The 25,345-nt window shown below is 37.0% G+C and overlaps 1 protein-coding gene across 3 annotated transcripts in view; it reads right to left on the bottom strand.

Annotated features, from left to right (window-relative positions):
• Positions 1-25,345, bottom strand: part of VPS13A (vacuolar protein sorting 13 homolog A) — a 239,033-nt gene that overhangs the window by 130,058 nt on the left and 83,630 nt on the right. For all 3 annotated transcript variants that reach the window (XM_017543278.2, XM_017543280.2, XM_017543281.2), the window contains exons 24-31: positions 16,761-16,845; positions 14,822-14,976; positions 14,236-14,392; positions 10,548-10,627; positions 8,554-8,613; positions 8,201-8,354; positions 6,569-6,685; positions 6,387-6,490 (exon numbers count right to left, since the gene is read on the bottom strand). In XM_017543278.2, coding sequence (XP_017398767.1) covers positions 6,387-6,490; positions 6,569-6,685; positions 8,201-8,354; positions 8,554-8,613; positions 10,548-10,627; positions 14,236-14,392; positions 14,822-14,976; positions 16,761-16,845 — 912 coding nt within the window. The remainder of the gene's footprint in view (positions 1-6,386; positions 6,491-6,568; positions 6,686-8,200; positions 8,355-8,553; positions 8,614-10,547; positions 10,628-14,235; positions 14,393-14,821; positions 14,977-16,760; positions 16,846-25,345) is intronic.

Genomic DNA, 25,345 nt, shown 5'->3' with positions numbered 1-25,345 from the left:
TTTGGAAGATGGACAGAGCACTAAGTTTACAGCTTTCTCAATTCTCCTAAATGGTAAAATCAAGTAAGAACAGGGAGCTAAAGAGCCATCAACAAGCAAATCAGTTACAACCACAGAACAAAGAATCCTCAGGAACCAGAAGTGTAAGTGTCCTCTGAAGGCTGATATACAAGACGGACTGAAAAGAAGTCTACAGTCCTGCTTCTGCGTAGGGTGCACAAAGCGGGAGTGGGGGCCCCTCCAAACCTTAAGAAAAGACAAAAAAAGATAAACTACAAAATCTTAACTTTCTTAAAACCATTAGCAATCTGAGGTCACAGAACAACAAATGACCCTGAAATCTAAGGAAAAACAGGTACCTTTGGGGAGAGACAAAAAATAAGCACCAGCACACTTGTGGTAGAGAGCAAGAGAAAGATATGTCAGGTACTAAAAAGATAGGTAAGAATAATTCAACTGAAATGATAAAGGGTAAGTGTGGACTAATGTGAGATACAGGATCCCTGGGAGGCATACACGTGAGGAGCTCTTGAGAAAGATGGGAGCAGGGTTCAAGTGGGAAACCAGAGAAAGCTTTCCTTGGCACAACCCTGGAAAAGGTGAGGAGTCTCCATTGCAAAAAAGGCTCAAAGCACCACCAAGATTATCATCTTCTCAAAACAAAAGCCATAAGAAACTAGGGGAAGGGCAGTAAACCTTGTTGCCCTCAGGGCACAGGTGAAGATATAGTATCCTAGGTACAAGAATAAAATAAAACTTTTTATCTAGGGAAAGAACAAAAACACTCCTGGGGCCAGATCATTAGAGGTCTCCCTCTACTGGGGAAGGTAAGGGTAGTCATCCCACATGGGAAATTCGACAGATAACAATTAGCTGCCATGAAGAGGAGGGACAGGATTGCCAAGAATACTCCATTTCTGAGACTCACAGAAACAGCCCTGGCTGGAAATGAAAATGGACCAGGACACTAACAAGCCTATCCAAACCACCTTCCCTTCTCCCCAAATACATACCATCAAGCTCATAAGCACTAAGAAATAAGCAGCAGGAGTCTCTAACATCTAGGAAAAGAGCTAAGAACGTAGAAAGAATTTTCTGAGGTACAAGAATAGAAGAAAGGTCAAAGGCTCAGCATGGAACAGAATCTGAGCAACATGGCCTTCACTCATCATAAGCAAAAGGTACAACTAAAGGAAATTGAAGCAGTAATTCAGTGAAGGAAATCGTATTAATCTAAAATTCAAACCAAGCTAAGCGCAACCTGCCCCCACCCCAAGCTAACAGCTTAGCAGAAAAGAGGCACCTCCATTTCCAGACATAAATATTATGATATTTACCTCAGTCTCTATTATCCTATACATCAGCAGTCCTCAACCTTTTTGGTAACAGGGACCTACTTTGAGGAAGACAATTTTCCCACAAAAGTGGGACTGGGGGATTGGAGAGTGGGGAGATGGCTTGGGGATGAATATGTTACACCTCAGATCATCAGGCATTAGTTAGATTCTCATAAGGAGCATGCAACCTAGATCTCTCATATGCACAGTTCACAACAGGGTTTGACTTCTTATGAGACTCTAAGGCCCCGGCTTATTTGACAGGAGGTGGAGCTCAAGCAATAAGGCTCCCTCACCCACCACTCAACTCCTGTTGTCCTGCCCAGTTCCCAACAGGCCAGGGACGGGTACTGGTCCACAGCCCGGGGACTGAGGACTCCTGCAATACATGATATGATGTCTGACATTCAATCAATAATTATGATATGCCCAATAAAAACAAGGGAAAAAAATTCAAACAAATAATAAAGCAATCAACAGAATCAAGCTCATCTATATCATCAAGGTTAAAACTATCAGCCAGAAAATCTTAATTACTATGATTAATATGGTAAAGGCTTCTAGCGGAAAAGGTGGAAAATATGCATCAATAGATGGTGAATATTATTATAGCAGAGAAAATGGAAAAAAGAAGAATCAAAGGGATATATTAAAGATTAAAAAACATGGTAACAGAGATGACAAATACCTTCAGTGGGTTTGTTAGTACATTCATCAGAGCCAAGGACAAAATCAGTACATTTGAAAACAGGTCAAGAGAAATTATTCAAATTAAAATGTACTAAAATAACAATGGGAGATAAGCTTGAACAGAACATCCAAAGGTTATGGGACCGTAAACAGAAATCTAGTAAGAATTTTAGGAATTCAGGAGAAGGAATAGGGAAAAAGTGGAGGAGGAGAAAACAGTGGAGCCAGGGAGAAAGGGAGAGAGAGAGGGAGACAGAAGCAGAGAAACGATTTGAAGAAATAATGGAAAATAATGAAAGACATTCATCTAGCTAGCTCAGAAAAGCCCATGTATTAATTTCAAGTACACCTGAAACATTCACCAAGGTTAATCATAAACAAGTATCAACAAATTTAAAGGAACTGAAATGGTTTCTCCTCTGACCATAATGGATTTAAATTAGAAATCAGTAACAGAAAGGGATCTGAAAAATCTCAAAATATTTAGAAGTTAAATAACATACTTCTAAATAAACAATGGGTAAAGAAAGTCAGAAGAAAAATTAGAAAATACTTTGAATTGAATGAAAATAAAAATACAACATAACAAAACTTAAAGAATGCAGCTAAAGCAGTGCTTAAAGTAGTATTTATAGTAGTAAATGCTTATAATAGAAAATAGATATCTTCAAATCAATAATTTAAACTTCTACCCTAAGAAGAGCATATTAAATCCAAAGCAGGCAGAATGAAGGAATTTTCAAAAAGCAGAAATAAATAAAATTAAAAACAGAACATTCAATGGAAACAAATGCTCGTTCTTTCAAAGTATCAATAAAATCAATAATCTCTAAGCAGACTGATCAAGACATAAAAAGAAAAGACAAAATTAAAATCTCATATGCTAAGAAAAAAAACAGATGTGAAGGACTACATAATTTCATGATTCCATTTATGTGATACTTGGAAACTGCAAAACTGTAGGAACAAAAAATAGTGCAGTGATTCCAAGGTGCTGGGATCAGGAGAAGGGCTAACTACAAAGGGCAGTAGTGAATTTTTAGGAGTGACAGACCCATTGTATCCGCAGAAGATAAGTTACACAACAGTATATGTTTGCCAAAACTCACAGAATTACAACTAAAAAAGGCAAGTTTTACTGTAGGTAAATTGTCTCAATAAATCTGACTTTAAAAAGTAAAAACCAAACCAAAACAGAAACTAATAAATAATTCTACTCAAAGGTTACCGAGGCCCCTACAACCTCCCAAAATACATGGAGCACCTTCCTGCTACAAGGCCTTCATAGCTGCTCTTTCCTCCACCTGAAATGCTCTTTCAACAAGGCTCAAATCCATAGTTCAGATTTCTGACAAATGTTTCTTCTGTGAAAAAGCATTTCTTGAAAATCCTAATACAACACTTGAATCATTACCTGTCATTACCCTGCTTTCTTGGTTTACAAAGCATGTATCACTTTTTAATATTGTTTTATATTATTGATTAACTACCATTTTTTCCAAGTGGAGAAGGGCTTTGTATCTTTTGCTGACTATAGTATCTCAAATAGGCCAGGTACAGTGGCTCATGTCTGTAACAGTACTTTGGGAGACCAAGGCAGGTGGACTGCCTGAGCCCAGGAGTTTGAGGGCAGCCTGAGCAAAATGATGAAACCCTATCTCTATAAAAATCAGCTGGGTATGGTGGCACACACCTATAGTCCTAGCTACTCAAGAGGCTGAGGTGGGAGGATCACCTGGGCCAGGGAAGGTGGAGGCTGCAGTGAGCTGTGATTGTGTGATTGGACAGAGAGAGGGAGAGGGAGGGGGAGGGGGGGGTGGGGGGCGAGGGAGAGAGGGGGGTGGGGGGTGAGAGAGAGAGAAAGAAAGAGAGAATTACATATACATAAAATATGTTATGATTATATAATATAGTATTTTTGTAGCTAATTTACCAGTATTTATACATGTATAATTTATATATACATATATAAAGATATATAAATACTGGTAAATTAGTTAAGAAAGAACTGAATATCCTCTGCAAGTCATATGAGTAGGGCTATATGACTATTTCTCTTTGAGTTCAACAGAACAGATGTGCTCAAGACAGAGTTTAGAGCAGAAAGGCTGTGGTCAAGGAGAATTTAGGTACAGAAAAATGATTAATAAAACACCATATTGAAAAATGGGTATTTTAAGCAAAAATCTATAAACTAAATGATGACGCCTCCACTTCTTTCAACCAACTGGCATCTGGAATCCAGGCTGTCAGGCTTAAACTTAAAATATTTTTCTCAAAGGAAACAGACTAGCCTAAGAGCAAGAGTTGCTCTCAATTTGAGAAGCCACAAAATTGCTAAACCAGTTCCTGATCATCTACTGTGATATTTACCTGTCCAAAGTCCCTACAAAAGCTTCAGATTAGCTTTGAATATCTGGGCAAAATGACAAAGTTCTTAGATGTGAAAGAAAGTCAAATTGTCATCAGAATACTAGGCCATAAGACATGGAGTAACATGTTTTAAGATCATCTAGGAAGGAAAATTCAAGCCAAGCATTTAAAATCCAGTCAAACTGCCCTGCAAATATAAATGTCAAGGAATATTGTTCCTATGAGCCCTGCCTAAGAAATCTACTGGAGAATAAACTTTCAAAAAGCCAAAATTATTGGTGATATCAGCATAAAGACTGGTGAACTCTCCCATTTAATAAATGAAGAAATGTCCATACTGCCTCTAGACTTCTTGTCGGCCTCCCTCGTGGGCACCCCTAGAGGGGTTTTGTTGTGTTCCATCCCCAGTGTCCCATTTGACCAACATGCCTGCACCTAGAAATACAAAGTGGCTATTTTGGCTTATGGCCACTCTCCAGACAGAGACCTCAAGACCAAATTACAGGAAATCATAACAAATAGCTTCTAACATCAAGAAAAGAAAGCTATCCCAAGACAGTGCAAAATAGAAAAGAAAAAAAGACAGCTACACACTGTGTGCCTCATTTGAAAATACACACCACCAACTATGAAGTATCTTGCCAACACCCACTCCCAAGCCCTGAATCTCACTGTGCCCTGAGATTTAAATACCAATTTAAGGAAACACAGTAGACAGTAACATGTTAAATAGCATGAAAACATAATCAGCAAAATATAGGCTATGTAAATTGTACAGAATAAATAAGATAACAACAAATGGCACACACAAGGGCAGAGAAAATTGTGCCACTCCATTCCAGCCTGGGCAACAGAGCAAGCCTGTCTCAATAAAACAAAATAATATAAAATTTACAATAAAAGTACAGACAAAAAAAACCAATGGGTTGGATCATGCTCTCAGTTCTGTATAACTTTTAGTAGATACTTTATTTCTGTGAGCTTTAGTTTCTGGATAGGGAAAATAAAATGGATAATCTATTTCTTAAATACTCTGATACTATGATTTTTAAAATAAAAGTAATAGAAGCAAATAAAACCATGGCTCTGGAAGGTCTCTTATTCCTTATTGCTATGAGTCATTTCTCTTTGATGCTGGAACTGTTTTTCTCTCCCACTAAATAAGCCATAAGAAGAAGATACTAAAAATAAGAATTTTTTAAACATAAAGATCAGGTAATCATTATATCATTAGTATTACTGGCTAAATCTATTTATTTTCTTTCTTCCTGATGTATTCCAAATGCTGACTTCCTGACTCAACAAGTACTTCAGCTTTTCCTCATCCTACTATCTGATATTCCTTTAACCTCCTTACATACATAATCCTACCTGCTTCAGGGAGGATGCTGGTTGTTCAACTCTGTAGTAGTATCCAGTCCAGGAACCTTACGTTTTATGCCCAGTAACAAATTGCCTAACCTTCAACAACTAATCATCCAGTTCAAAGGACTCTCTTATTAGTAATCATTGATGAAAGTAAGCTTTTTAAAAAAATCTCACTCAGACTTCAGACCATCAAATGTATCTAAAATGCATTAGGAGATTCAGAGTATATGAAGAGAACCAAAAAAAAAAAAAAAAAAAAAAAAAAAAAAAAAAAAAAAAAAAAAAAAAAAAAAAAAAAAAAAAAGTGAAAACGGTATTTACTAAGTTCTCTTCCAAAACTTTGTTGTAGGAGCATTATTTATACTTATCTCATTTAAGTGATACTGCAATTCTTATTTTACAAATAAAGAAACAGAATCCAAGACTAGGTAACCTGCTAATGGTCACACAGCTACTAAGGAGTAGACCTAAGAACCCAATTATGCCTGACTCCAAAACCCATACCCATAGTAAGTCACATTACTAAATTCTGACCACTGTCTAACTGATACCTATGACCGCTCTTAAAGAATAATCCTATTTAATGATGTACCATTACTTAATTTTAAAAATTCTTACCTTTTTGTATACAGCTGTTATATCAGAATCTAAAACAATTATATTCCTTAGCTTTGCATTTATTTCAGTTTCTGAAGGCCTCATAATCATCTCAGAATCAAGCCCTATGGGAATAAAAGAATGACTAGCTGCCTTTCTTTCACTTAATGCCTTTTAATTTGCTTTTTATGAAATTTTATTACCTTCAATCTTAATTTCAGAAATGTTACGTTTCTGATCTTGAATAAAGATCTGTAAACACGATAATTCTGCTAAAATCTGCAAAGTAATAATATCTTCATTCGTGGATAGTTTTAAAGCTGAAAAAAAAATTAATAATAAACATGAGGAAAAACATTTAGTAGTTACCTCGCTATACTTATAAAGTAACTGAAATATCACCACAAATAGTGATAGTCAAGAAAACCTGATCTGCAATTCAGTTGAAAGTAAGGTATGATATTCCCTACTGAATTGAAAATTCTAAAAAACAATCAAATCTAATGAAAACAAATGCAAATAAATGGATAAAACTCTGTTTCTAGAAGAAACTAAACATTTGAAACTAAAATACTGTAGCTATAAATTTCAAAATTTTTTGAGAACCAATAATTACTAGGTAATACTTGTCATTATCAAAATTGCAACTTTTCACTTTTCAGAAGCACTACACTCTGATTTTAAAATATGCTCTGATACTCTTTGATTTTGGGATATTTTCCAAAACAGAGTCTAGGTGTCACCCAGGACACAGAGTGTCACCCAGGGTGGAGCACAATGGTGCAATCATTCCTGGAATTCCTGGGCTGCAATGATTCTCCCACATCAGCCTCCAAAGTAAACTGGGTCTACAGACACACGCCACAATGCCCAACTAATTTTTTACAATTTTGTTGGAGACAGTCTTGCTATGTTGCCTAGACTAGTTTCGAACTCCTGGTCTTGATCAATCCTCCAACCTCAACCCTCACAGCCCTCTCTTCCCTGGGTCACTGAGATTACAAGCATGAGCCATCACACCCAGCTGAAATTACTCAAATTTTGATTGTCATATTTGATCTCATATAAAATAATCATGTTATAAAATGCATAAATTTTAATTTAAGTCTAATACTCCCACTGGGAGGGAGATGGAAGAAAAAAAATTTTTTCAAATCTAATACTCATACTGTATAATCTTAAACTAAAACCAAGGCTGGGCGCAATGGCTTTCACCTGTAATCCCAGCACTTTGGGAGGCCAAGGTGGGCAGATCACAAGGTCAAGAGATCGAGACCATCCTGGACAACATAGTGAAACCTTGTCTCTATTAGTAAAAAGTACAAAAATTAGCCAGGCATGGTGGTGCATGCTTAATAGTCCCAGCTACTCAAGAGGCTGAGGCAGGAGAATTGCTTGAACCCAGGGTGGGGAGGTTACAGTGAGCCGAGATCACGCCATGGTACTCCAGCCTGGTGACAGAGAAAGACTCCATCTCAAAAATAAAATTAAACCCAGGAGGGGGAGGTTGCAGTGAGCCGAGATCGCGTCATGGTACTGCAACCTGGTGACAGAGTGAGACTCCATCTCAAAAATAAAATTAAAAATTAAAACCAATTATTACATATGATAAACAAAAGCCACAATTTATTCAGCAGTAGTTTCCTTTGCCATTATTTTCTACAATTACCCTGGCATATAATGAGTCCTTCTATATATTAACACAGGCAAGAGAATTCTGAAGCCAATATTCAAAGTTAATAATAAAGCCAGAGTCTAGATTTATTGACGTACTTGGTTTTAAAAAAAAAAAAAAAGAAAGAAAGAAAGTTTATGCTAAATTTTAAAAAGCATACCTAATTTTTTAATGACATCTCCTTTGTCTTCAGTCTCTGTAGTGGACATTGGGGCTGATTTTTCCTCTGATTGTGGAAGAATATTATTAAGATAATTTATTGTATTCAGAAGTGCTTCAGTATGTAAATGAATATCCAAAGAGGAAAAATTTACCTAAAGAACAAAGCTGTTTTACTGATAGGTCAATGAGTATTTGCTTGCCAGCTCCTTACAAGGCATTATGCTTCATGGCATAAAGGATACAATTTATAATATTTTCTTATCTTTAAGGATCTTACAATTCCAGTTACAATAATTTTTGTAAGAAATAGAAATACAGTATATAATTATAAAATTAATTATCTACTCATACCTTAATCATTTGTAAAACATTGTTATAGGTACTTTTCAAGTTGGGTACGTTCTTTTCAGCCTAGCCAAAGAGAAAACAAATCTGTTAGGACATATTAGGAAGACATACATATACAATTACATTATAGTCCTAATACACATTTATATAATTTTCCAGCTGTTCATATACATATATATATACATATACACATACATATAATTACCTAAAGAAGCAACTGCTTCACCAGAACAAAAGAAAATGTAAGTATGGGACTCTCTTGGCACATAGTAAGTATTCAATAAATGTTACGTACTATCATTCTTATTATCAAGAGAGGAAATGTTGGATATTATCAAGTGTGGAGAATAATCATCCAGTCATCAACAACTCTGTATGGTTCTTCCTAATTCTTCCTATATTTAAAAACGAAATTTAGGCCGGGCGCGGTGGCTCAAGCCTGTAATCCCAGCACTTTGGGAGGCCGAGGCGGGTGGATCACGAGGTCAAGAGATCGAGACCATCCTGGCCAACATGGTGAAACCCCGTCTCTACTAAAAATACAAAACATTAACTGGGCATGGTGGCGTGTGCCTGTAATCCCAGCTACTAAGGAGGTTGAGGCAGGAGAATTGCCTGAACCCGGGAGGCGGAGGTTGCGGTGAGCCGAGATCGCGCCATTGCACTCCAGCCTGGGTAACAAGAGTGAAACTCTGTAAAAAAAAAAAAAAAAAACAAAACAAAATTTGTGACAGAATTGTCCACCAAGTACCCAAATACTCTGTGCTTTCTTTTTCTTTTTAAAAAATATATTAATAATATTTCTGTCAAATCATAATTAAATATACTATGGAGTACAATGTGATGTTTTGATGTATGTATACAATGTTTAATGATTAAATTAAGCTAACTAACATATCTATCACCTCACTTTCCCACCTTTTTTTGTGGTGAGACATTTGAAATTCACTTTCTTAGTTGTTCTGAAGTAAACAGCACATTATTATTGACTACAGTCCCCCTGCTGTACAACAGATCTCAAAAAGTATTCTTCCTGTCTATCTGGAACTTTGTACCATTTGATTGACAAGTCCCTATTATCTCCCTCCTTTCTCCCTCCCATCCCTACTACTCTCTGGTAACCATTACTCTGTTCTCTACTTCTATGAGTTCAGTTTTCTTAGATTCCACACATAAAGAAGATCATGCAGTATTTGTCTTTCTGTATTTGGCTTATTTCACTTAGCATAATGTCCTCCACATTCATCTATATTGTCACAAATGATAGGATTTCCCCGCCCCACCCTTAAGGTTGAATAGTGTTCAATTTTGTATATGTACACTTTCTTCATCCATTTTCTTTAGATCTAGAACACTTTTGTTATATAAAAGCTATACAATGCATCTGCTACAACAAAAATCCTAAAATATCTAATCAATAATGGATAGCAAAAATGGTTTTAAAAGTGATTAAATGCTTTCTCTATTACTCTTATTATAAAGTAATTATTAAAATACTCTGACACATATAAAAATAAGTCAACAGAAACATGAAAAATTAGAAACAGACCACAGTACATAGAAAAGCTTAACAGATGATAAAATGGATATCATAAATCAATAAAAACAGGAATGGAGTTACTGACACTAGGAATATCAGGTAACTTCACAAAACAGTGGAAAATAAAGTGAAAGCATTATCTTGTATCATATAACAATACACTCTATCTAAAAAGTGTGTTTCTTTCTCAGTACCCTGTTGAGAGAAAAAGAAATCAAACTGCAGGTCATTTCTACTTAGAACATAATGTTATTTTGCTATATGAAGTATTTATAACTCATAACTATTTAATACAAGATGACAAAATAAAAAAAAAAAACCTTAGTTTTAGGAGTTACAGAGAGGTTATGTCAGAGTGAAGATTAAACAACTGAATAATAACAAACTTACAAAGCTTGATTATAACATTTCAGCAGTATACTTACCATATCAAGCAGATATAAATCAAAGTGCTTACCTTTACATATTCTAGCGTTAACAGGTCTTCCATTGTGTTATCCAGTGTTGTAATCAAATAAACTGGTTTCTTGTTTTCATCTAAAAATAATTTTTAAAAATTATCCTTTCATAGAATAACTGAAAATAAATGCAAGCAATCTTACTAATTATATAATTGCAAAAGAAGGCTTTCCTGTATGAGTTCTGGGCCTTGGATTCTACCTTACCCAAGTCAACTCACTTATTTGTTCTTTAAACTCTAAAAATGTAACTTCTCCTGACAATTCCCTTGAGTGCCACAACACTCAAGTCTCATACCCTTCTAAATCTAGATAGAAGGTAAGGTAAGAAAAAAATAGGAATTAATCAAAGAGAAACCAGAACGGTTTTTAGAAACAATGAAAGGGCAGAAAGAAAATTCTGGCCCTGAATCACTGAAATAACTAAAAAGAAATCGTCAGAGTCCTTGAAAACCCAGCTGTTCAGAAGACAGAATGGGAATGAGATGAAACATTAAGGTTTTCTGTATATTAGCTTGGATTAAAATAAACCCTATTACCATATAATCAGTCTTTACCAGTTATATTGATATAGACAGGAAACACGGAAACACTGGGTAGAAGAGGGCAATTTCTCAGCAAAGGCCCCACCCTTAAGCCTGAAGACCAGAGACCCTAAGTTAGAACAGGCATTCCTGTTTTTGCGCCCAGAAAGCTGTCTTTTGGCCCACCACACTTGCCATCCTGTGCCCATACAAGCCTGGGGCCTTAGTGGGCACAGATACAAGCAGCTAAACATTGAGAAGAGCAGAGGAACAGAGTGACGGAGAGTGGCGGGGCAGCATGGCAGAGAAAAGGAGAAGAGGAAGGATGTCTGGATGCCGAGGGGAATTCAGCCAGGGGCAGTCAGAGAAGACTCTGTCTGCTGGGTGGCCCAACTTCAGGGGAAGACAACCTTCCCACTCCATCCCACTCTTTCGGCTCCCCATCCACCTTGCCGAGAGCCACCTCCATAACTCAATAAAACCTTGCACTCATCCTTCCAGCCCACATGTGATCTGACTCTTCCGGTACACTGGGCAAGAATTCAGGCCATCACACTGGCCCCCTGCCCTTGCAATAAGGAAGAGAGTCTATTAAGCTGATTAACGCAAGCCATCTGCAGATGGCAACGCTGGAAGAGCACACTGTAACACATACCCACTTGGGCTTTTGGAGTCGTAGACACCTGCCCCTAACCGCCCTGGGGCCAGAGTCCAAAAGCACTTCCCACAGCCCGTGCAACTGCCCATCTGCATGCTCCCCCTAGGGAAGTGCACATCCCTGTGGGATGTCATGTGAGGAGGGAAAAGAGAGCTCTCCCATTTTAATATTACTGCTTCTGCTCAAAATGTGGTATACTAAGAAAACCACTGTAGGAAACAGTTTATAGAAAGCCTTTAAAACTCTCATCACTAAATGACTTATGGTTGCTATAATATTAGTATCTAAAGACTGGAAGAAAGGACTACAAACTAATCATACAATTCTTGAGAAAAAAAAATGCTACAAATTGCACATAGTCCTCCAAACTTAATGCTTAGCATATAAATCTACCTTCTACTGCAGGTGCTAAACACACTTCAAGCCTTAAGAAAGTTCCCAGTTTGTATACACATTTATTCATTCATTGAACAACTATTTACTGATCATCTACTTTGTGCAAGAAACTGTGCTGTTCACTCCCTCTGAGAAAACATAGTGCAATAATAATTGTATACCCTTTTTTCTGTTTGCAAGGGTTTTTTAATCCTTTGTTCTTGTGAAAACAAACATAAGAATAAACATAAAAATTAGTAACTGCTATAAAGTTCCTGGGTTACTGGGGAACACTGTCAAGTTGGTTTACTTTTCTTTCTAATTATTAGAGCAAACTGTTTCTTGATGACTTAGCAATCATGTTCCTTGGTATTTACCCAGTGAAACTGAAAATTGATGTCTACACAAAAACCTGCATTCAAATGTTCACAGCAGCTTTATTAACAATTGCCAAACCTTGGAAGCAAGCAAGATATCCTTCAGTATATAAATGGATAAATAAACTGTGGTATATCCAGACAATAGAATATTATTCATTGCTAAAAAGAAATGAGCTACCCACTTATGAAAACACATGGAGGTAACTTGAGTATATATTACTAAGTGAAAGACGTCAATCTGAAAAAGATATATATTGTATGATTCCAATTATGTGACATGTTGGAAAAACTATGGAGACAGTAAAAGGACCAGCAATTGTCAGGGTTTAAGTGGGAGGGAGGGACAAATAGGTGGCGCACAGAGGATTTTTAGGGCAGTGAAACTACTCCATATTAGAATATAATGGTAGATGCATGTCATTATACATGTCCAAACATAAAGTATAACAGCAACAGTAAACCTTAATGTAAATTGTGGACTCTTGGTGACAATGATGTGTCAATGTAGGTTCATCAATTGTAACAAATGTACCACTCTGGTGGAGGATGTTGATAATGAAAAAGGCTACACAGGTGTGGGTACCAGGAGTATATGGGAAATTTCTGTACATTCTGCTCAACTGTGCCATGAATCTAAAACTGCTCTAAAAAATGAAGTCTATTTAAAAAATTTTAATTCCACCTCTGCTCATACATAATATTATTATGCTACAAAGGAGTTTAACAAAATGAAACTGGTATCCTAATAATTCCTTCTACGATCCACAATTATCTTTCAAGGAAAAATAAAAAAATAAATAAATGAAGAAATATAAATAATATCCTCCTAATTACCTAACATAGGAAACAGCGCATTTTCTTAGGGATCATGTATCCATTATGCTTCCGGAACACAAAAGGTTTGCAGTAGGCAGAATACTGCCTTCTGCCCCCAACAAAGACACCTACACTCTAATCCCCCAAAATCTGATATGTTATCTCATATGGCAAAAGGGACGTGGAGGATGTGATTAAGGTTAAGGTTAAGGGGAATTTATCCTGGATTATCAAGGTGTGTCCAGTCTAATCACTAGAGTTTTTAAGAGTAGAAGCAAAAGGCAAGAGGTTAGAGATATGAGGAGGATCTGATGTCTTGTAGTGGTTAGCAGCTATGTGCAAAAAGCAACAGAGGCCTTTCTATTACTGCTGTGGAGGTGGGGGTGGAGAAAAGAAAAAAAAAAAACAACACAGGCCTAAGGGCAGCTATCCACTAACAGGCAACAAGGAAACACAGACCTAAACCATAAGTAAACGAATTTTGCCAACACCTGACTGAACAATGAAATGTACCCTCCTCTACAGCCTCCAAAAAGGAGTCTTACCGCCAACTTGAATTTTGCCCAGTGAGACTGGTGTCAGACTTCTGCCCTACAGAACTTTAAGATAACAAATTTGTGTTGTTTTTAAACACTAAGTTTGTGGTAAACTGTTATAGCAACAATAGGAAACTAATTCAGTGTTCCAATACTCAAGTAGATTTAAAATTCAACCATTACCATCTGATTTTCCATAATGAATAAAATTATCTTCATTTTATCTCTGGTGTACCCTCCAGATTACCAACTATAAAAGTTAAAGATTAACTCAAAATGGAATGCTTCTCTGAGAATATTTTGGCAAATGTACTGATTCAGAGCCTAAAGAACTGAAAACTCTCTAGCAGGTAGTCAAACAATGAAATTTATTTATTTTTAAAAATAGAGATTCTTACCCAAGTATTCTGGGCATTTTAAGCAGAACTCTTTCAAAAAGGCATTTGCTTTCAAATCATATGTTCTAATCTCAATTTCTGTGCCCAATCCTAAAACAAAAATTTCTACCACAGGTAGTTCACAATCTCCAACAAGGTGATAAAACTCAATCAAAACCTGGAAAAGAAAGAAAAAAGAAACTCCCACTACATAAAACAAAAACATGTTTATGTGCATAGGGTTACATGTGAATATATGAGGTAGGCATATAATTGATATATTATTATTTAAAATTTAGAAGAGATTTTATACCCACACAGACATACAATACACACACTACATAAATAACTGTTTTCACAAAAACATGTATTGAATACCCACAATATATCATTTAAACCCCTCACTCTTGACTAAGCAAATTCATCCTTCAAAACAAACAAAAAAGGAGTGAAGAGGAATCACACAGCAAGTCTGGATTTAGATTAATTAGGGTGAAAAAGATAGTCGGATGAAAGGATAGTGCTTAACAATAAGACTATTTCGTAAGCTGTAGACAGCAGAAATAGCAAACAATTTAAGCCATGTTAATTTTACCACAGTACCTACCTTTGGTACTTCAAATCGTATTTTAAATGTTGTCATATTTACTGAACAATCCGGCTTTTGTAACTTTCTGGTTCGAATACATTTAACTCCAGTTGGAAACTGAAGAGGTTCTTCCAAGGGACTACACGGTGCATCAAAAAATTCCTCCTCTGAGTCTAAATTTCACAGAACATTATTTAAGCTAATAATAAAAATTATCAATTTAATAGCATTTTAATATTTTTCTGAAATAAATATGAACACTAAAACACTCAGGCTGTCTTTTAAATATCAAACATAAAAATGAGAACCAAAATAAATAGAAAATAATACAGATACTACTGTACTTTTTTATTGTCAATTTTAAAGAGATACTGTACTTTTGAATAACATTTTTGGAGATAAAGCAGCATGGAAAATTAAATGTAATCTCTAGCTTAAGAAGGCCATCTTTTGAAATCATCAGTCTATTTTAAAATTGCTTAAATTTTATAGGAAATGCCAATGCCCATGATTACACACACATGAATACTCAAAGTAATGTGCTAACATGCTCACTCTACCTGGATGGTATAACAAGACTTAGGTATCAACTCTGCAATATCAGCAGCAGAGTTTGAATGAAGTAAACTGAAATCATGCACTACTTTGTATATGTATATATGCACAAATATAGGTATATGTATACACACACACATATATATTGACATTAAAAAGGATCAAAAACTGGAAAAGTATTAGATCACTTAGTAAAACCATTAAAACGAGGTTTAAATGAAGCAATCAGAAATATATCCCTAAGAAACTAAGACTGAAGTTAAAGTAGATGATCTTACAACTTCTCTCTGGTGACTAAAAGAAAAATTGTACTCTGAGAAACCAAGAATCGACATGGCACTTTCTGTTATTTAACATTTATCAATTTTTAAGTCTTAGAAATATAGACATACACTATTTTTTCTAATATGGTCATTAAAAAGCAGATATTTTGTATCAAAATTGTTACAAGCTTTTATATGTAAATGTAGGTAATTAAGATGATTTTCCTTTAATAAACATTATATTTTTAAAAATGTTTTAAATATACTATAGCAAAATTTTCCAAATAACTAAAAAACACATTACAAATTAAGACATCTATGAAGTTTTGTGGAGTTTCTTAACTCACAGCCAAATAAAGATAATTAGCTTATTAGTGGTCCTTATCATTTTGAGTTCAACGTGATACCAAAAAAATCCCACCACAAAAGCAACTTTAAGGAATTGTGCTATTTTAAACAAATTTAAGTTAAAATTTCCTGAAAATATATAAATATCTGCTATTGCCTGAAACTTCTTATATGACTACAGAAGACTAAAATATGCCACTCTAAAACATGTCTTTTTGGCATAAGGGTTATACCTAATCAGTTATTTTGAGAAACTGCAGACACAGGAAAAGCTCTGAAGATAGATCATAAATTTCCCTTTTGTAAGGGAAATTAACATTTACAAAGGAAATCTACCTTGTAAAGGTACCTTCCTTTCTGTAACAGGGAAGATGACTCTTAATCATAAGACATTCTCATCAAAGGAGAAAACATGACAAATCTGTATAACAAACTTTACCCTTGCTTACTATACTTTTCTTGGCCGCTTTCCCATATAACTTGCCTCCCCAGCAACCTCAACCCTGAAGCCTAAAACCTCTTTTCCTTTGTTTAAGCCTAAACTGGTATATAAACCCAAATTTTAATCACCACCTTGAGTTTACCATCCCTGAGTTTCTTACATGTACCCAGGAAATATGATGCTAGTAAATCTGCTTGTTTTCTCATATTAATTTGTCTTTCATTAACAAAGCCTCAAACAAGAACCTAGAGGTTAAAAGAAAAAGGTATTTTCCTTCCTCTATATATGCCACAAAATAGAAATTATTTTAATAAAATAAGAAAAATGTCCTTAAGCAGTTTCATTTTACCATCTTCAGAAACAGACGGAAGTTCCAAGAGAGGAATTATTTTCTGTGAAATCTGTGTTGTTCCCAAAGAAGTAGATGTTTGAATCTGAAAGAAAAGTAAGTCGCTGTTGATTAGCACGAAAATGTTTATTCAACGCTTATTCAAAAGATGTTTATTCAAAGTTTTACAACAGCTTTGACAAAAGCTATTCAATTTGAATTAACTGAGAAGATATCAGGTCTAAATTAGAAAAATAAAGTGCAGATTTTAAAGAAGTAGTTTTACAATTTTTAGGCTAAATAAAAATTGTATAACTCTTGTAATAATGTCCTTGATGGCAGGCTTTGAGTAGAAAGAGATCTTATATTTTAACTTAACGTTGTTTTAAATCAGGACATCGTGAGGAACACACAAGTCCTAATACTTGAAGCCTCTATAATTGGGGAGATTAGTTTTACTTTTAATCTTTGAAAGGTATTTCAGGAAATTTACTTTTTTAAATTTTGGGGATATACAGCATATATAAAAAGAAATTTTACAGTTTAAAAAAATAATAATAAAAGACACACCTGAATCTTCCAACCCCGCCAGGCAACAAAACATTACCATACCCTGACCTAGAAGCATTTTATGTGTTCCTCACGGATCTCATTCCTCCTTGTCATGTTCCCTACCACTCATCGTGATCTTGCTTTTATTTAGTTGTTTGTACTACAGTTCCTACAAATGATTATCTAAATAAAAGATCATTTACCCAGCCTCTTCCCAAACTGTAGAACATATGACATACATTTTCCTGTGACTTTTTTCTTTTACAAAACAATGTTTAAATTTTAACCATATTGATAGTTTACTGAATTTTACTGTGATACTGTATTGCACTGATGAATAAACCACTACTTATTTGTCCACTATACAGTTGCTGAGTATTTGTGTTGCTTATAGATTTTTGCTTTTGCTTGTAGCACTACTATAAACATCCTTGATATACCTACAAGGGCTTGTGTGTGAGACTTTTCCAAAGAGTGAAATTATATATGTTCGCCTTATTGAGCGCTATCAAAGCATTTTCATAAGTGGTGGCAGGACATTATACCAACACCAGCAGTACAGTTTCTGTATCTCCATATCCTCAAAATGCTTAGGGTGTTCAAAGATTTTAAATTCTATCAGTCTTATTGGCCATGTCATCCTAGTTTTAATTACAATTTCACAAATGCATAATGGTTACATATATCAAACACAAATAGTTTCGTTGGTTATTTGTGTTTACCCTTCTGTGAAATTCTGTTATTTTGGGAAGCAGCAGCAGCATTTTTTTTGAAGTACGTTATAATTTACTACACAGAAGTACATAAACTCTAAGTATAAATTCAATACATTTTCAGAAAGTAAACATACTCAACCTACCAACCACCCAGGTCCAGTATGAAACATTACAAGCAACTCATAAACCTCCTTTATGCTCCTTGCAATCAATAAGCATCCCCCCCCAAAAGTAACAACTATGTTACCTTAATTTCAACTTTGAAAGTTTTGAAATTTTTATATCTTACATTAGTGAAACAGGGCTATTATTTTCCTCTTTTATAATGTATTTGTTAGGTTTTAGAATACAAGTTTTGTTAAGCTCCTAAATGAATTGGCAAGTAATCCTGTGTTCTAGTTCCTAAAATACCCTGGGGTTTTGAGGGAAGCTCCCCCCAACACTCAATCACTACCCATCACTGCTACATATATTAGTAATGTTTTTCTTAGCAGTATTCTATTATATGAATAATACTATTTTTTCTTATCCATTAACTTCTGGATAGACAAATGGGTTTTGTAAGGTCGGTTGCCTCGCCAGGGGCCAAATGGACACACCTATTCCTCTCCATGCCTGATAACTACATCATTATTCCCAACGCATTACTCAGCATCTGGCCCTCTCCATGCAGGCTCCCCACACCCATCTCCGAATTCCAGTCTCAGTCCTACATTCATCACCAAACTATGCACTCGACCCCACCAAAATTTAAAAATCCTGCCAAGACTTGCCCTATGGCAGCTTGCCCCATATGTCCCTGACCAGCCCACTTACCAAAAGTCCTGCCTGGCTACCAATGGCGGTTTGCCCCGTCCGTGCCCTGTCCCTCCATGACCAATGAGACCACCTCCACTTTGTTTCCCCAGCAGCCAATCAACTACCTCCCCTCCCTATAAAACCCACGCCCTGAGAAGTAAAGCGCAACTTCCCTGGCCCCTTTCCCTGGGACCATGGAACCTCGTCCCCGGAGCTAAATAAATTGGCATTTAATTTTCTTACGCTGGTCTCAGTTTCCTCATTTTAAACTCGGCAATAACCCTTACAGGTTTTATGCAACTTTTTACTATTATGAATAACCCCACTGTAAGTATTCTAGTTCAAGTCTTTTGGTGGGCATATGACTTCATTTCTCTGGAGTAAAAACCTAGGAGTAGAACTCCCTAGTCACACAGTAAGTACATACTTAACCTTATTTTTAAAAAACCACCAAACTGTATTACAAAGGATTACACTATTTTCAAGTTTCACAAGTAATGTATGAGAGTTTTAAATCTTTGTCATGTCAATATCTTGCCATGGTATTGTCATTCTTCTTATTTTTAGCCATTCTAACCATTGTGTGGTAGTATTTCTGTGTGGCTTTGATTTGCATTTTTCTTCTTTTCTTTTTTTTTTTTTTTTTCAGATGGAGTCTCCCTCTGTTACCCAGGCTGCAGTGCAGTGGCACTGTCTCGGCTCACTGCCGCAACCTCCACCTCCCAGGTTCAAGCAACTGTCTGCCTCATCCTCTTGAGTAGCTAGGATTACAGGTGTCCACTACTATGCCTGACTAATTTTTGTGTTTTCAGTAGAGATAAGGTTTCACCATCTTTGCCAGGCTGTTCTTGAACTCCTGTCCTTGTGATCCATCCAACTCTGCCTCTCAAAGCGCGGGGATTACAGGTGTGAACCACCATGCCTGGCCTGATTTGCATTTTTCTGATGAGTAATAAACGTTATCTGTCTAGTTGTTTACTATTGAGCTGTTAGTCTTCTCGTATATTCTACACACAAGCCTAGAAATATTAAAAATATTTTTGCAAATTTTTTCCCAAGCAGAGGGTTAGGTGGTTTGTCTTTTCACCTTTTTTTTTACAGTGTCTTTCAAAGAGTAGAAAAATTTAATTTTCATAAAGTCCAATTTATTTTCTTTCCTGCTATTTTATTTTATTTTATTTTGAGACAAGAGTCTTTGCTCTGTCACCAAGCTGGAATGCAGTAGCATGACCTCAACTCACTGCAACCACCCCTTCCCAGGCTTATGTGATTCTCCTGCCTCAGTCTCCTGAGTAGCTGAAACTACAGGCACATACCACCACACCCTGCTAATTTTTGTGTTTTTAGTAGACGGGTTTCACTATGTTGGCCAGGATGGTCTCAATCTCTTGACCTCAAGATCCGCCTGCCCTGGCCTCCCAAAGTGCTGGGATTACAGGCTTGAGCCATCGTGCCCTGCCTATCTGAGCTTTTTATATCCTAAGATATATTCACCTACTGCAAGGACTGAAACATTTTCTCCTACATTTTTTGTTCCAGAAACTATACCTGTGGCCTTTATATTTGGGTCTATGTTTCATTTCAAGTAAATTCCACATATGATATAAGGGTTGAAATTGATTTACTTTCCACATGGAAATCCAGTTGTTTCAGTACCATATGTTGAAAAGGTGATCGTTCCCCCACTAAGCTAGGCTGGCACCTTTGTAATAAATCAAATACATCATTAACCATACAATTGTACAATTATTATTTTTTTGAAATAGAGTTTCCTTCTGTCACCCCGGCTGGAATGTAGTGGCACAATCTTGGTTCACTGCAACCTCTGCCTCCCAGGTTCAAGTGATACTTGTGCCACACCCTTCTGAGCAGCTGGGACTACAGGTGTGTGCCAGCACGCCCAGCTAATTTTTATATTTTTAGTAGAGATGGGGTTTCGTCATGTTGGCCAGGCTGGTCTTGAACTTCTGGCCTCAACTGATCTCCCAGCCTCAGCCTCCCAAAGTGCTGGGATTACAGGTGTGAGCCACCGTGCCCAACCAGTATATATTATACAATTATTTATGAACACTATTCCGCTTTATTTATCTGTATATCTATCCTTAAGCCACTATCACACTTTTTTTAAGTAGCTATATGGTAAGCCTTGAAACTGATGAGATTCAGGACATGTTGCCCCCAAAGATGGTACCTTGGCATTTGATAAAACAGCAGAAGCAGGAAGGTTTTGTTGACCTTCCTGTGCCCTTCTCCTCTGAAGCAAACCTAAAGAGCTCTCTGACCTTCCTCCAAAGTAGATCATATGACTCTCATTCACTTCCTATACCTGGAGGAAATAAGTATCACAGAGAGACACCAAAAAGAATCTCAACAAACAGGCCCACTGAAGTTCCCTCCATTTCATTACCGTTAGATAACATCCTCTTGTAATCCAAACATAATTCTGTACAACTTATTATTTAAAAATATATAATTTTTCCTGTTTCTTTGGGTCTTAATTCATGAGGGCTCCAGGTCACAAATTTTTATTACGGTAGGCTTTTCTCTTGTTAATCTGTCTTTTGTTAAAGGAGTCTCGACCATGAACACGACAATGGGTGAGAAATCTCTTCTCCCCTACAAAATCAACTGTTGGAAATCCTCAAACATAATTATTGTCCAAAATTGTTTTGTCTATTATATGTCCTTTGCACTTCCAGATGCACTTTACAATAAGCTTATTCTTTTCCAAAAGCAAACTGTGCTGGTATTCTGACTAAGACTGTGAGAAATCTACAGAGTTTGTAGAGATTTCCATCTGAATAAAATCCACCAATCTTTGAATATATGTATGACTCTATTTATTTAAGTTTTCCTTAATCTTTTTAAAAAATGTTTTGTAGACTTGGGTATATGGGTCTTGCACTTCTGCCAAATTTTTCCAAAGTAATCTTTTTAAATGCTCTTCTGAATGGAATTTTTCCTTAATTTCACTTTTAGAAACAATACTTAAATTTTTATTGTACCCTACAACCTAACTAAGCTTGCTTCTTATTATTAATGGTATTTTCTTCTACATTCCTGAGTACTTTCTCCATAATTGATCATAGCATTTGCAAATGGTAGTTTTACTTTTTCTTTTCCATTCTACCTTTATTTTTCTTGACTTAGTGCAGAGGCAAGAATTTGTAAGGAAGTGATGAGAAAAATCATTCTTGCAATATATTTGATCTTACAAGAAAAGCATTCAGTGTTTATCCAAGTAAGAATGATAATGCCTATAAATTTTCCTAGATGTCCTTTACCAGGCTGAGGAAGTTCCCTTCTTTTCCCAGTTTGTTGAGAGATTTTTATCATGAATGGTGATAGAATTTAGTCAATGCTTTTTCCAATTCTATTGAAATAATCATATACTCTTTTTCCCTTACTCCATTAATGTGGTTAGCAAACAATGATTTATGACATCTTCAAATTCCTAGGGTTAAACCATTTGGTCACAGGGCATTATATGTTTGTAATACCATACTGTTATAGCTATAACATTTCTTAAATTTTTTTGCATCTATGTCAATGAACATATTGGTCTCTAGGTTTCTTTTTTTTGTTTAAGTTTTTTGAGACAGAGTCTTGCTCTGTCACCCAGGTTGGAGTGCAGTGGCACAATCTTGGCTCACTGTAAACTCCGCACCTCCTGGGTTCAAGTGATTCTCCTGCCTCAGTCTCCTGAGTAGCTGGGACTACAGGCATGTGCCACCACACCTAGCTAATTTTTTGTATTTTCAGTAGAGACCTGTTTTCACTATGTTGGCCAGAATGGTCTCGATCACCTGACCTCGCATGAGCCACCGAAAAAAGACTCTAGACCTCAAAAATATAATACCAGAAAGCAAAATTCACTGGACAATTTCAATGGCATTTCAAATTTAAGTAGGCAGAAGAATCAGTAAAAATGAAGATAGGTCAATTAAAAATGAAAATAAAATAAAGAAAAGTAAACACAATCTAAGAAACCAATGCAACACCATCAACTGGGTCAATAAATACATTAGATTCCAACAAGAAGTAAAAGAGAAGGAAAAAGGAATACCTGAAGAAATAACTGCCAAATATTTCCCCAAATTTGATAAAATGCATGCATACATAAATCCAAGGAGTTCAAAGAGCTCAAAGCAGGATATGCTCAAAGAGATCTGAACTGGAACGTTGTGATAGTTAACAGTGAGTGTCAACCTGACTGGATTGAAGGATGCAAAGTATTGTTTCTGGATGTGTCTATGAGAGTATTAACTAAGGAGATTAACATTTGAGTCAGTGGACTGGGAGAGGCAAACTCACCCTCAATCTGGGCCGGCAATAGCTAAACAGCCGCTAGCATGGCTAGGATTAAAACAAGCAGAGGAACATGGAAGAACTTGACTGGCTGAGTCTGCCAGCCTTCAGCTTTCTCCTGTGCTGGATGTTTCCTGCCTTCGAACATCAGATGGGTGATTTCTGCATTTCCAGCTGAGGCAGCTGGCTTATCTCATGGGGACTGGTTAGACAGCAGGTGCAGCCCACAGAGGGCGAACTGAAGCAGGGTGGGGCTTGGCCTCACCGGAGAAGCGCAAGAGGTTAGGAGATTCCCTCCTGCAGCCAAGGGAAGCCGTAAGGGACTGTGCCATGAGAAACGATGTATCCAGCCCAGAGACTACATTTTTCCCCACAGTCTTCTCAACCTGCAGACCAGGAGATTCCCTCAGATGCCTATGCCACAAGGGTCCAGGGTTTCAAGCACAAAACTGGGCAGCCATTTGGGCAGACATGGAGCTAGCTGCAGGAGTTTTATTATTTTTTTTTTTCATACTCCGGTGGCACCTGGAATGCCAGAGAGACAGAGGGAACCAAGTGATGTAGCTCGGCAGATCCCACCCCCACGGAGCCCAGCAAGCTAAGATCCACTGGCTTGAAATTCTCGCTGGCAGCACCGCAGTCTGAATCAACCTGGGACTCTCAAACTTGGTGCGGGGAAGGGTGTCCACCATTACTGAGGTTTGAGTGAGTGGTTTTCCCCTCACAGTGTAAACAAAGCCACCTGAAAGTTCGAACTGGGCAGAGCCCACTGCAGCTCAGAAAAGCCATTGTAGCCAAGTCTGGATTCCTCTCTAGATTCCTCCTCTCTGGGCAGGGCATCTCTAAAAGAAAGGCAGCGGCCCAGTCAGGGATTTATAGGTGAAACTCTCGTCTTCCTGGAACACAGCACCTGGGGGAAGGGGCGGCCGTGGACACAGCTTCAGCAGACTAAATGTTCCTGCCTGCTTGCTCTGAAGCAGTGGATCTCCCAGCACAGTGCTTGACCTCTACTAAGGGACAGACTGCCTCCTCAAATAGGTCCCTGACCCCATGCCTCCTGACTGGGAGACACCTCCCAGCAGGGGTCGACAGACACCTCATATAAGAGACCTCCAGCTGGCATATGGCAAGTGCCACTCTGGGACGAAGCTTCCAAAGAAAGGAAAGGCAGTAATCTTTGCTGTTCAGAAGCCTCCACTGGTGATACTCAGGCCAACAGGGTCTGTATTGGACCTCCAGCAAACTCTAGCAGACATGTAGCAGAGGGGCCTGTTAGAAGGAAAACTAATAAACAGAAAAAAATAGCATCAACATCAACAAAAAGGATCTCCACACAGAAACCCCATCCAAAGGTCACCAACACCAAAGACCAAAGGTAGATAAATCCACAAAGGTGAGGAAAAACCAGTGCAAAAAGACTGAAAATTCCAAAACCCAGAACAACTCTTCTCCTCCAAAGGATCACAATTCCTCGCCAGCAAGGGAACAAAACTGGATGGAGAATGAGTTTGACAAACTGACAGAAGTAGACTTCAGAAGGTGCATAATAACAAACTCCATCGAGCTAAAGGAGCATGTTCTAACCCAATGCAAGGAAGCTAAGAACTTTGGAAAAAGGTTAGAGGAATTGCTAACTAGAATAATCTGTTTAGAGAAAAACATAAATTGACCTGATGGAGCTGAAATACAAAGAACAAGAACTTCGTGAGGCATACACAAGTATCAATAGCTGAATCAATCAAGTGGAAGAAAGGATATCAGAGACTGATGATCAACTTAAGGAAATAAAGCATGAAGACAAGATTAGAGAAAAAAGAATGAAAAGAAACAAACAAAGCCTACAAGAAATACGGGACTATGTGAAAAGACCAAATCTACATTTGATTGGTGTACCTGAAAGTGACGGAAAACACTCTTCAGGTTATTATCCAGGAGGACTTCCCCGAACTAGCAAGGCAGGCCAATATTCAAATTCAGGAAATGCAGAGAATACCACAAAGATATTCCTTGACAAGAGCAACCCCAAGACACATAATCATCAGATTCACCAAGGCTGAAATGAAGGAAAAATGTTAAGGGCAGCCAGAGAGAAAGATTGGGTTACCCGAAAAGGGAAACCCATCAGACTAACAACATATCACTCTGCAGAAACCCTACAAGCCAGAAAGAAGAGAGTGGGGGCCAATACTTAGCATTCTTAAAGAAAAGAATTTCAACCCAGAATTTCATATC

This window comes from Cebus imitator, unplaced genomic scaffold (genome assembly GCF_001604975.1).
Source record: "Cebus imitator isolate Cc_AM_T3 unplaced genomic scaffold, Cebus_imitator-1.0 Scaffold150, whole genome shotgun sequence".
NCBI classification, from domain to species: Eukaryota; Metazoa; Chordata; class Mammalia; order Primates; family Cebidae; genus Cebus; species Cebus imitator.
The sequence above is the reverse complement of the archived record's forward strand: the minus strand, read 5'-3'. Positions and strand labels throughout refer to the sequence as shown.